We start from the raw sequence: 13,660 nt of genomic DNA on the forward strand, positions 1-13,660 counted from the left end.
CAGGGTGAAATTAATGTTTTTTTCTTCACAGCTAATATTGTCTCATGCAAATCCCGTCGTTTTTTGCTGTTTTGCTAACTCTCTTTCTTCCCCCCGGCCATGTGCATTTGTTTTCAACAAAGCTGGCAAGAATGCAATCCATGGAGCAGTGGATAACGTTATACATTGTATATCTATGATGTGTATATTGGTGTAGTCTTATATGTCATAAAAAAGAGATTACGGATTACAAGGCGCGTTTTTTTCGTGTGCTGCTGAGATGAAATCTGGGACAACGGGTCAGAGTCGCTTGTCTTGCAAGGTTGGTTTTTGGCCAACAGACACTAGTAACAAGTCATTTTACCATCATAATTACTCCGAAGCTAAGGTAAAAAATCTTGCATAGTTCCCCTTTAAAAGTGTCCTCACACATAACATCTCAGTTTCTTATGTCCTCAACTCGCACAGTTGGCCAAACACCAACTCCCTTGGTGGACAGTTAATGTGTATTTGCGGACCTATACGAGAGTAGGCGATCAAGCTTGACTGAAAAATCTAACTTTACTCATATTATATCCACTACAGCAGCTTCTGTGTGAGCTGATTTAATTTAGGGACTTGGCGTAAAAGAAGGAAACGGCTTCTTAGCTCCCCAACTTAACCAACAGGAGTGTATGTTTAAAGATAGGTTTCACTCCCTGGGACCTGCCTGACAATCCCTGTAATGATCGTCAGTGTTTTAGACCTAATGAGGAGCGGCAGTAATGGAATGCTGCTCCAAGCTTTGCTCTGGGAGGAGAGAGCAAGGAGCACCACAGCTGGAAAAGCCGACTGGAGGCAAGCGGCGTCGCTTTGCTTTGAGGAAGAAATCTTCCTTGAAATTTACTCGGTGAAACAGTCCAGCTCTCTCACACGCCGACTAAAAGTTACCTCACTTTGTTATAACCTTATACCAGGTAGTTCTGCCCTCACCTCCCAGACATAGGACACAGAGTTATAAAAACACCAAGTCAGCACAGGTTGCCAAAGGAAAAGTTCAAACTAAGCAAAAGCAAACACAGCAGAAGGATCATAAGTGCTGTAATTTATGCCATTTTGTGCAGGACAGGGTCTTTTTACACAATGGATAAATGGATAAGTGAATGTGGTTTGGGAGTCACCAGTGTCTAGCAGCTTCAAGAGAAGTGAGAGAGATGGTGAAATGTGTGTATGCAAATGTGTGAGCACAGTCAGAAAATGCGAGCATGGCAGGAGAAACGCCACAGACGTAAACACCTCCAGTACGGAAGGTCGCCCTTGAACTTCCAACCCCCTGACAAATTGCTCACTTCAATTCTCCACAGTAAACTGGTTACAGTGGAGGTGCACGAGTGATGAATGTTGCCTTTTTTTAATTATTGAACCGTAATATATTTCCTGAAAATGACTAAACTCAAACAAAATTGGCAGCTTTCACAGGAGTTTCACTGGGAGAGATAAACAAATGCCCCGAGGAGTTGCCACTACTTCCCAGAATGTAGTATTCATTTAAAGCGTTCGTTTAAATTTTATGGGTGATGATGTTGCAACTAAGAGGGCATTCATGGGTAACTGGGTTAGGCAAATTAAATGGGACTGGGATAGAAATCTGCATGCAAGGGGGGGAAAGTAAACGCTGCAGGGTTTGGCTTCTACAATAACTTCGCGCAGGCTGATTCGTGGCATTTACACTGCTCGAGCTAGCAGGATACAAAACAGAGGTTGCACCTAAAACTCAGATAAACTGTGAAAAACGCAGACATCAAAAAGAGTCCCCAGTGTCTTCACACACCTCTGTCTCCCTGCACCACCCCTCCCTCTCGCTTTTAGTCCCCCACTTTTCTTCTTCTGTTTGTCACTTGTCTTTGTGACTCTGTCCCTGTTTTGTAGCCTCCATCTGCCCATCTCCACGTCTGTGTCTGTCAAACACTGATCCAGGAGCCCGCGTGCTTGCAGGGTCGAGATCAAATGCTAAACCGCAGCACAGTTTAGACTTGCCCAGAATGAACCTGCGAGGAAGGGAATCATAAACAATATTTGATCTTTCTGCTTCTGTCACTTGCAGACCTCCAGCCGAACACACACACACACAGTGTCTCGCACACACACACACAGACACACACACAGCTTGAGGGCAGCACTTTCAGGCTTTGTCGCTTCCCTCAGATAGCGAAAGGTATACACAGACAGAGGAGCCTACCGGCCTTTTTCATTTAGACAGTAACAACGGTAAACAATGGCACACAAAGACAGCGTCCTCTTGCTCAACGCCCATCTGCCTGCAGCCTGCACTCCACGCACTGTTTGATATTAAAAGACGACACAGGCGCGAACGGAGGTGGCAGGAGGGAGGGAGGGACTGGGGAGGGGGGCAGAAAGATAGGAAGACAGATAGAGACGGACAGAAATGGAGACACAATGTTGTGGCATGCCATTTGTGTGTGTAGGCTATATTTAAACTGAAAATGGCCACGAGAATCTGTATGAATAAGACAAAATCGACTCCTTTCCCTGGCTCTCCCCCTCTCCCTCTCTTTCTCTCCTCATCTCCTCATCTCTCCATCCATACCTACTCTGCCTATTTTATGGATGTTATTATTATTCCTGCATGTCGTCATGTCGCCCCCGCTTCTCTCCTTCCCCCAAGCAAGAAAGCGGGCACTGCTGGCACCCAGCCAGATTACCCAATCAATCTCCTCTGAGAGAGAGAGAGAGAGAGAGAGAGAGAGAAAGAGAGAAGGAGGGAGGGAGGGAGGCAAAGGAGAGAGGGGGAGGAGTAAGAAAGAGAGTGTGGAACAGAGGGGAGGAAAGGAAAGAAAGGGCGTCAGGGGGGAGGTGGAGGATGTTGGGAGGGGAGGGAGAGGGAGGGGTGTGTGAAAAAGACCTGAGAGGAATTGAAGCAGGAAAAACGGGGCAGGATGAGTAAATTCTGTCTCTGTAAAAAGAAAAAAAGAAAAAAAAAAGAACGGACAGAGACAAAGACGACTATGAAAGGGAAGGAAGGGTTTCGGCAGACGTGTGGCAGACGTGAGCGCCTGGTATGGCAACACGGGGAGTTGTGGAGATGGAAAACACACACAAAATCACACACAGAGTCCAGACAAAGGCTTGGCCATCAACGGTTGTTTACTGAGTGCAGCTCCTCCCCTTGTGCCACCTGTTACTGTGGTCCAGCCTAACAAATGTTTAACCCTCTCAAAGAATCCCCAGGCAACAGCCAACAGAGCACCTCCGTCTACACACAGCCTGTGCACTGCATGCTGGGAACAGATCAGATTAGGGCTGCAACACTTTTAATATTTTTGATTAATTCATTTGGAGCTCGAACAATTAGTTGAGTTTCTGGTTCGTGGATGAGCAGAAATTGAATTGGCAACCATTTTGATAATCGATTGACTATTTGAGAAAATGTGAGGATTTTGTCCTTTTTTTTTAGTATATATTTTTGGGCTTTTTGCCTTTAATGGATAGTTGAGACAGACAGGAAATGGAGAGGCAGAGAAAGGGGGAATGACATGCAGCGAGCCAGGACCCAATACACGGATTGTCTTTTTAAATAATATAAACTGAATATCATCAGGTTTAGGAACACTATTTTCTGATATTCTGTGGACAGCAGTATTAATCCATAGCTGCAGCCCCAGTGAGACCAAATCTCCCAAAAATATATTCTATTAACAATTTGGTTAAAAAAACAAAAACAAAAAAAACAGCCACCTGCCCATATTTAAGAGGTTGAAATGCTTCAATTCACAAAAGCATTCAAACTGGTTTTCTGAATGTGGCCTATTTTTGGATGAGGTGTGAGTTTCTAAAGGAAATGTCAGATGCCCATATTTGACTCCTCCATCTCAACCATCATCATGACAGTTCCCGTCATTGAGCCGAGAGCCGAGTGGAGTCAGTGAAGCACTGCGATGTGAATGACGCACTTGTGGCACTAAATCTGTGACACTCCGCAGGCAGTGCACCCGGATTGGCATGAATCGCAGATGTTCGGGGTTGCGACCTCTGGCTGGGGCGAAGCAAAATGTCTGCAACAACAAGGCTGAGTGTATCACTTCCTGAAAGACTGTTTGTCTGTGATTGCAAGGGTGTGTGTGCATGTGTGTGTGTCAGAGACAGAGAAAACAGAGGCTCATTCTTCTCCTCTCTTTAATGTGAGCAAGAATGTGTGTGCGTTTGTGTGTGCGTGAGCAAGTGTGCCGGCTCGCTCGTCAATATGTATGCTTTCTTCATCACAAAGCTCCAGTCTTTTAATCATTCATATTGAGTTACTAAAGATGTGCCATGTTCTTATAATCAAACACATTTCCTCAACAAAGTGCTCTTTTGAGGAACATCCAAATTCCAACAGAAAAGAGGACCATAAGATGTGCATATCGCTTTTAGGAAATAAATGTGATTAAAAGGCAATGTGAAGAGGAAGGACAGACACACAACTCAAACAATTAAGACGACAAGAGAGACCACTTAAATTACTTTACAGAGGTACAAGACTTCAGGCTGTTCCAGCTCTTTATGATACAGTATCATCTCGCTGTCTTTCTGAGAGCGCGTCTTCATTTGCATAAGAGTGTGGGTGTGTGATATGCACACAAATGTTCCTGCGTGTGCGGGTTTCTTTCTACGTGTGGCTATGATAGCGGATTCACCATCCAGGGGTGAAGGCAACCAGTGATCCAGCTAGTCAGAGGCCTCCAGTTCTGGGAGTGCGGCCAGGGCTCCAATCCCACCACATTCCCCTGGATTAGCTGTCAACTGGTCCCCAGATCTGAGGATTAGCACATTATATTCCATTATCTTTCCCAAACTGGAGAGTCCGCAAAGTCTACATCATCGCTGTCAGTGAGGGCCAGTATGACGGAGCTGAGTAAGAGGTGCCTTCAAACCGGGCAAAATTGAGCCAAACTGAGCTGAGCCAAACCAAATCTGTAACTAAGACTCGACTCTGGCTCAATGTCGCCTAGCAACCAAATTAGTTCCAGGAAACAAATAAGCAAAAACCGTATTTCTAAATATCAATTTAACAGCGCCGGGCTGATACTCTCTCACTGTTATCCACAACAAACTGACAGCATAGCTACCAGAGAAGACCATAAATTATATTAAAAAAATAAAGCATAAATAAAACAATCCTGGTTTATCTTGCACACATTCCTCTTTCACGATTCCTGCTGAGCAACACACAGAGCGGAGTGTGTGTGACTCCTGGGAGCCGTGTTGTTTTTCACTCTGTGATCCGGGGCGACTCGGGGGAATGAGGGAGCCGTTATCAGCAAGGGGCCGTGATAGAGACTTGATCGGGCCGTCGGTCTGCGGGGACCGAGGAGACAGAGTTAATCAGAGACAGACAGACCCCTCATCACCCTGGGGATTCACACACTTTGACCCTGACACTCTCTCTCCCTCTCTCACACAAATGCGCAAAGACGCACACACGCGAGTGCAGTAACCGTCACAAGACGCGCATGTGCTTATGCCTTTCTTTTGACTGTGGTTTTGGCTTCAATCTGGAGTTATAGCATTACAATCAAGAACAGACCAAATCAATCTAAGTAAAATTAATAGAATTTCTTTTGAAATAAAGCAGAATACCTAAAAACGCACAGCCTCCTGAGTCAATCATCACCAACACTGATATCGGGAATAATTGAGTTTGATAAAATTGTTAAACAATAGATCCATCTGAGATTTGAATATTTCCATCGTTGTAAACATCATAAAGCTTAAAAAACAGATTGAAAAAAGGTGGCATAAGAAGCATTTTCAAAAACACTACATCAGAGAAATAAAAAGGGGAACTGGCAGCTAATTCTCTGATGCGTTGCCAACCAATCAGCCCTCTCTATTTGACAGCTTGCTTACTCTGACCTCCTGAACTTGAGCCAGGTCAAAAGGTCAAACAACACAGTCTGAATCATTGAACTACAGCGAAGCAACTGCAGCAAAGTTGTGTGTGTGTGTCTGTGTGTGTGTGTGTGTGTGTGTGTGTGTGTCTGTGTGTGTGTGTCCCGAGCCTCACAGCCTCGTTTAAAGTCCCTTACTTCAATTTGAGTCTACATTTCATTGATTCCCTCCACGGTCAAACACAAAACAGAATTAGTGATCGTGACTGATACATTTAGCCACTGACTGAAACACATGCACTTTAAAAGAATGCAGCTCTTACAGTGGCAGAAATAGGAAGCTTAAAACTTCAGTTCTATATTGACCAGGCCTGTCAAACTGGAGCTGTTAAAGAGCTGACATGCAGGTATCCAGCTGGCCTACCTCTGGAGAAAGGTGTAGGAAATTATATGGCATTTAGATTAATTAGACACAGTTGTCAGATTTAATTAACTACTAGGTTTAATTAACCATGTAATTAATCTTATGGTTGTCCAACACATGCACATCCACACACACACACACAGAGGGGCACAGACATTCACACATCAACCTGTGCTGACACACACGCACACATGCACGCCCGCACGTTCATATGCATAGTACATGCACAACAAATGTAATCTGTTCAGCTGACAAGTGCTCACACTTTTACTGTCAAACCTCATAAGAGAGTTCAACTGAATGGGCGAGTGGATACAGGCTAATACAGCCTGAATGAAATACGTATGGTAAGAATAGCAAGTCTAATCCATTTCAGGTTTCACTTCTGCCAAGCGGTAACCATAATGAAGCGTCCTGTCCAGTCATCATCGTAACTCATGCCCATGTAATCCCTATTCAGACACGTCTCGGGCAACATGATGCAAATCATCTGATGTAGTGAGGACAAGTCAAAAAAAGGGAGACATCCATGAATAAAAGGCGACAATCACAGCAAAATGGTCATTTGTAATAATGAGAGCCGGACCAACCACAGCTCCCCACACACATCGACCAGCTCTTCAAAATTGTGTGTGTGTGTGTGTGTGTGGTTGATAGGTTACTGATCGACTGCTCCTACTCTCCAGAAGATGAGAGGGTCAAGAGGGCTGTAGACTCTGACCTTTCATCACCCTGTCCAGCCCCTGCAGCCACACCTAGCAAAGCGCCGTCCAGCTCTAAATGTGTCCTGTGTGTATATGTATTGTGTGTGAATGTGTGTGTTAATGCTCTCTTGTGATCAGCCAGCTGCTTTATGTGCTTTGACCTTTCCTGAAACAGTGAGTGGACCAATAAATAGCCAGGCAGTGCTGAGACCTTTCACCTTAGGCTGTCAGTTACGCTAAGCCCTGAGGGGTCAGAGGTCAGCAGTTGAGGAAGTGCATCCAGCAGCTGAGCTACGCAGCGTTGTGTCACTGATGTTAGATAACTGATCAAGGTGAAACATGTGAAATGGGGCAGAATGCCACGAAGACCTCTGCAAGACTTTAAAAATTCAAAGATGGGAGTCGGAGGGCTTTCCCATGAAATATATAATTGGTGTTCGTAGATGGTGCATTTTTTAAAAGCAGCCTATTTCAGCTGTCTGACTCAGAGTCTGTCCCATCCAGAGCAGAGGGTGCTGCAGACACAGCAGACACGCAGACGGGAAGAAACATGTCAAAACAAGAACCAGCAGCATTATCGCAGTCAGAATAGTTTCTCTGATACACACTCTGCACACGCGTTCATCTCACAACCATGTGTGAATGTGTGCATCCAAGTGGTTGTTGTGTGTATATTTGTGCCCCTCGTGCACAACCCGAGGGTTGGTTAAGTTCACTCACATAGTCATGGAAAGCCTTGGCCTCACTGGAATGTTCGCATGTCTCCCTCCGGTCCGGGGCAGCGCAGTACAGATCCCAGAATACACTGTGCACACAAGGCAAGAGAGCGACAGTAGTTAGACACTTTCCTGCGTGATCCAAACACATACACTGTTCCTGCTTCTTGTGTTTCTGTTGTGGATATGGTTGCAAATCTCTAATGGAAACAAGTTTTGAGTTCATGTTGTCAAAGTGATCGGATGGAGGCACAACAAATCCTCACTGACTGCTGAAGCAGGTAATGTTAGAAATGTAACAGGGGTGGTATAGATGTGATACAATACTGAAATCATAGCTTTTAATATTGTTGTTTGAGAATTAGAAACACATTTTTTCTGTTCACTTGTCAAAACTGGGGATTACAAAGCTTTTGCAAATGCACTTTTTATGTAATAATGGAGATGAAGAATCATGAAAAACTAAAGTCAGCGATCACACATTATTCATCATTTTTTATTAATCAAATCACAAGTACAACTGTGACAGCAGCAGTTTAACAACCGCTTGACATCAGAAGCCATAAAAGACCTTTGTCAAAATGTAACAGTTTGAAGTAGAGTCTGCAGAGAATAACATATGAGTTTAAACTATCAATTGAATATGAACATGTGTGAATCTAAAATGCCATAACAGCCAAGGTATAAATCAGAGAATATCTGATCCAAAAAAAACACATAAACCAAGAAGACCAGACTTCAATACATTTGATGTTAACTTTCAATGCACTGCAACTGCTTGTAAAACAAAACACAGTTCACATATTTCATCTGCTTGTTCTTGTCTGACCAACCATCCAAGTGCAACAATATTACTTGATCATCATAGAGGACAAAAAAAAACACAATTGCTTTTTGCTATTGCTTAAAAGTGGACATATCTAAATTGCTTTTGATCAGCTAATTGAATAATCAACTCTGTAATGCAGCTCCCCTGTTTTTAACATTCAACAATAAAGACACATTTTGGTCAGCATTCACAGAGGATTTTAGGTTTGATAGCCTTATTAAAAAGCCTTGTAAACTGTCAGACTCCACTTTGGCACCACAACTCCTCAGTCCAGCCTGAAGCCTGCATGCAGCTCAGCTCCGCAACGCTTTCATCCAGGAAGGACGAGTCTCCAAATGTTCCTCTCAGCCTGCCCTGCTGACCTGCAGGTTATTGTCCAATCAGCTGTGATTATGTTACTTACTGCCCAATCAGCCATACTCATATTGGCTAATTAGACCAATCCCCACTCCTCCAGGGCAGCAGGAGCCACCAGGTCCCACTCCAAATGGACCCTTAATTACTGCGCTGAAATTAAGTACCTGGTAAGCCAGTCCACATTAAAGAGTTCTCCTTTCTCAAGTTATTGATTTCATGGACAGTGTGTATAAATGTATATGTTGTATATATATACTGTATATAAACAGGACTGCTGAACTCATCAGAGGAAATTTTTGCAAATAAAATAAATAAAGGTGCAAATAAACCGCCACATGCATTCTTTGTGCTGATGTTAGGAACAGCCGTGACACTTGATATGACATACTGCGAAATGGAGCAGAAAATATTAGCTGATTGCCCAGAACTGTCAGAGAATCGCTCAGCGGCACCCTGTCACATGTTGGTCACTTCCAACCGTAAAAGATGTTTGATTTTCATGGGTTAGTGTTATTATCTCCTAAATACGGTTATTACAAAACCACTGTTGATCACTGATGTACACTCTCCCTTGTGTCCTTTTGATTTTTGTTATTTGAGGGCATAACAAAACAAGAGTGCAACAATAGGTGTCCTAAAAATAAAAAGAACAATAAATTTCAACCCTGTGGCACGACGTACCAACCTCTCAAAGCACATGAACTAAAATAGAAACGTGTTATTAAAGTATTTAAAGATTAAAAGACAGAGTTGGTGCCCTGAGGCATTCAGCGAGCACTGGGGTCCCCTCTAGACAAGGAGGGTGCAGAGGGAACAGAGAGGGACTTGTGCAAAGACGGTGGTGAACACATATGGTGTGTGTGCGTGTTGTGCTGCCCTTCTGTCACTTGACAATGAAGCCAGTGTACATTATCATATCTATCGGTTGGTGTTAAAGAGATTGCTGCTCCGCCAGAGGAGGAGGCGCGGCCATCACAAATTCAATCAGCTCTCAGGGAAATGAAACGGGACGCAGGTTACAGTTTGTTACTGAAAAGACACAAGCAGGTACAGGCACAGAGGTATGGGCAAGGTGATCTAACATCTCCTAGCCTGTGCGTCTGGAATATATTGCGATTTGAACAGCTGACCTGCGTCTGTCTGAGCCACACAGGGAAAATCTCATTCAGTGTCTCTCTGCATAATCTGAGGCTGGATCGCTGGTGGGCGGGACTAAACATAGGAACCAAGACTTTTCATTATTCTGATAATATTTTAAGGTGGCTGACATAGGAAAGGTTTTTTTTTTTCTGTGTAGAGTTAGAACGGGAAGAAAAGGAGATGAAAGGGGCCATTAGGTGAGAAGAGGTGTTATAATGGCAAGCAAAATTACTCCTGTACTCTCCTAATTAAAAACAGCTTCTCTGAAAAGTAAATTTCCAGGGTCAGGGTGCAGTCAGGTGAGAAAAATCTCTTCTACTGTGCCATCTCACGTATTGCTAGGACTGAATGTGTCCATTGTTGACAGTCCCACCCACATTTAGGGGGAAAGCCCATGTCATAGTCGTTGTCGCTTCCTGTTGTCGCTTCCTTTTCACAGACATTAATCTTTAGAAATTATCTGGGAAGTCAACATTCACAGTTAATTAGCACTAGCAATCTACAAGAAATCTTGTACTCTGCACACCCTTGTAATAGTAAATTTTCTATCCAATTATCTAATCATTTCAATCTAATCATCTCATCATGAGAAGCTCTTTATGGTATTATGGGCAGTAACTGGCGGTATTTGAGGCACACAACTCTGTGAAGAGGGAAACTTTTAACTGCTCTTACTTTGAAGGGTCACAGGAGAGATTTAAATTGCAGTTTGGAGTCATGCAAAGTCCTTTTTTATTCATTCAAATGAGAAACAAGGCAAAAAAAAATACAAGCTGGCACTCTCAGCACACACACACTTTGTATCCAGAACAGAGGAGGAAGGGATTAGCGTCCAGCCGTCCAGAAGAAGACAATTACTAAAATGAAATGCCATCACGATAATTATTTGCAATTAACTGTGGTCTGACAAAGCCAGTGGTTACAATGTGCTTTTCCATTATAATGAGAAGTGTAAACAAAGACAGAGAAAGACAGGCTGCTGGTGGCAGGTCTACATGATAATCCTCTGCATGTCTTTGGCCAACCATCTAACCATCCACTGAGCCAGTCAGAAGACAGCAGAAAAAGAAATTAAGACAGAGATGGAGACACGCTGAGATAAGGAGGCTGACAGAGCATAACTGAGAGAACCAGTGTCCAAAAAATAAAGTTACAGAGAGCCAACTGCGCCGTCTCCTCCTCTTATCAGAACAGACTCTTCTTAATGGGACAAAATGGTGCAATCAAAGAGCGGAGGCGGAGAAACACAACCCTTCCAGTTGTCTTTATTACCTCGACTCAAGTAGCAGCTATTCTCCTGGTAGCAGCAGTGCGTTCAGAGAGCGGGAGGAAACAACATCTCAGTGCCATGTAAATCAGCAACACTCCCTTTGGACTGTGGCTAATAAATACAGCAACTGTCACTGCACGAAGATTAACGGCTTAAGGGGAAGCAAACAAAAAAAATGAAGATGCGTGGATGTTGTCAGACAGGTGGAGGAGACTTGAGCAACTCTGGACAGGTCAAGACAGACTGTCTGATCGAAAAAGTTCAATAAGGTCACTGATGAAATCGGTACAGCAAGTTAACATGGGTCGTTTCTCATGACTTGTTTGTAAACTGTACCACATCTCTTCTGTGGAGCAAAGGTTGTATAAAATTGCAAAGTGCGACACAGCTTCTCCTATTTTTGACTCTCCATGTGTCTTTTCCCTCAAACATCAGCGTGTACACTTTTCAGTTAACGCTGCAAAATCACACATTGGGCTGAAAGCTCTGCGTGGGTTTACCCAGGTGCACTGACACGAACTGATCTAAGTCCTAAATTTCACAGCTTGGACTGGTGGTGTAACCAAGCTCTATTTATTACAACCTCAAACTTCAACCGCTTCAAGGTGTTTGTTGCAGCGGAGCTCTGCACCAGCGACACTTGGATACGGTGCATTCAGGAAACGCAAAAGCTTCCTGTATTATTCCAAGATGGCTTCCCCCACTGCTAGCCCCGGAAATGGGCTATTTGTAATTAAGCAACTGAAACGATTATGCAAACAGTGCATGGCTCCTTTTAAATCAGCCGATTTGACAGTGTTCGTATAAATTGCTGGATTAAATTTAGATGCGGCTGATGGAGACTTTCCAGCCATTTTGCCGCCGTGTTGTTGACACCACACTTCTTTTTACTGAGTGTGAAATATCAGAGCTGTCAGAAATTCCCAATGTCTCCAACTCTGAATTACAATTAGAGCACGGATGTGAATGGTTTTTCTGAATCAGCTGCTTGTATTTACAATCTGAATGAACGTAGGTGAAGACTTAAGGAGAAGAGTGGAGTGAATCGTCTGGTACCTGTGTTTATAAAGAGCAGTCCAGACTTTAAGAGCAGAGGTTGGCTGCACTCTCTCTGTTTTCTCTGCCCCTCACAAACAAGAATTTCAGCCAGGGGCTATCACACAGTGGATCCCTCTACATACTGTTGTTGTGCTGAGGTTTTTGTGTGTGTTAATGTTTTCTGTGTTGGCTGGGTGGGGGTGTGTATTGAGGATTCAGCGGCCATCCAGTGAAAACTGGTTAAAGCAATCGATTTGGGGATAAGGAGGAGACAACTAGCAGCAGCCAATAGAGAGGGAGCTAATGACACAATCAACACCTGCAGCCCTCGCTGAGCCTTTTCTTTATCCTTCCACCCATAACAACAGATGTGGATGAGTGACCCCCACCACCAGCCTCCCTCTTCCTCCCCCAACATCCCTCCCCCTCCCCCTCTTACAGCCACGGTCTTATTCTACCAACACTGTCCTACAGGAAACTGCCACAGAGGCAGAGACTGGAGGGAAGAAAACCCCAGCGAGGAGGACGACGGCAGTGGGGCCGGGGTGGCGGTGGGGTCGGGGTCTTAGATTTGGCTGTTTAACACAAAAGAGGCTGGAATGCAAAGAGTTAATCCGTTCGGGGGTCTCTCTTCCGCAAACAAAGGGACAGGCCTCCAGACAAAGGTTGAGGGAGGGGGGAGTGAAGGGTGAGGGATGAGGGAGGTTGGTGGCTTTCCTACCATCTGGAGCTTTTGTTTTGGGGGAGGCTGGAGGTTGAAGGTGGGGGGGGGCAGGGGGGGCGGGGGGACCCCACCCCCAGTGAGTCTCCATGTCCACGTGCTGCGTGGCCCAGACAGACGCCCCTCAGCTAGGTCATACTACACTGGAGCCCTGCCCCGCTCAGTCTGGCTAATCATCAGCCTACTCTCCAACTGCTCTCTGGCATTCACACACACACACACACACACATGAACACACACACACACACACACACACACACACACAAGGTCATCTCCCACACTCTACTGAAATATATCAATACAGTCAGAAAGTAGTACAGTTTCCCTTTCACTATCCCTCTCTCTCTCTCTCTCTCTCTCTCTCTCTCTCTCTCTCTCTCTCTCTCTCTCTCTCTCTCTCTCTCTCTCTCTCTCTCTCTCTCTCTCTCTCTCTCTCTCTCTCTCTCTCTCTCTCTCTCTCTCTCTCTCTCTCTCTCTCTCTCTCTCTCTCTCACACACAATGACATAAACACACACACACAGGGCCAGTCTCTCCCTGAGCTCTCTTATTGGTTCAGGCAGAGGCGAGAGCAAACTTACACTGTGCTGTATGTTTGTGTATGTCATTCTGTCAGT

The 13,660-nt window shown here is 44.5% G+C and overlaps 1 protein-coding gene across 2 annotated transcripts in view; it reads right to left on the reverse strand.

Annotated features, from left to right (window-relative positions):
* ssbp4 (single stranded DNA binding protein 4) overlaps positions 1-13,660 on the reverse strand; it is an 83,303-nt gene that overhangs the window by 53,397 nt on the left and 16,246 nt on the right. For both annotated transcript variants that reach the window (XM_083969747.1, XM_083969748.1), the window contains exon 4: positions 7,695-7,779. In XM_083969747.1, the coding sequence (XP_083825873.1) occupies positions 7,695-7,779 (85 nt within the window). The remainder of the gene's footprint in view (positions 1-7,694; positions 7,780-13,660) is intronic.

This window comes from Trachurus trachurus, assembly GCF_905171665.1.
Source record: "Trachurus trachurus genome assembly, chromosome: 4".
In the NCBI taxonomy this organism is placed as follows: Eukaryota; Metazoa; Chordata; class Actinopteri; order Carangiformes; family Carangidae; genus Trachurus; species Trachurus trachurus.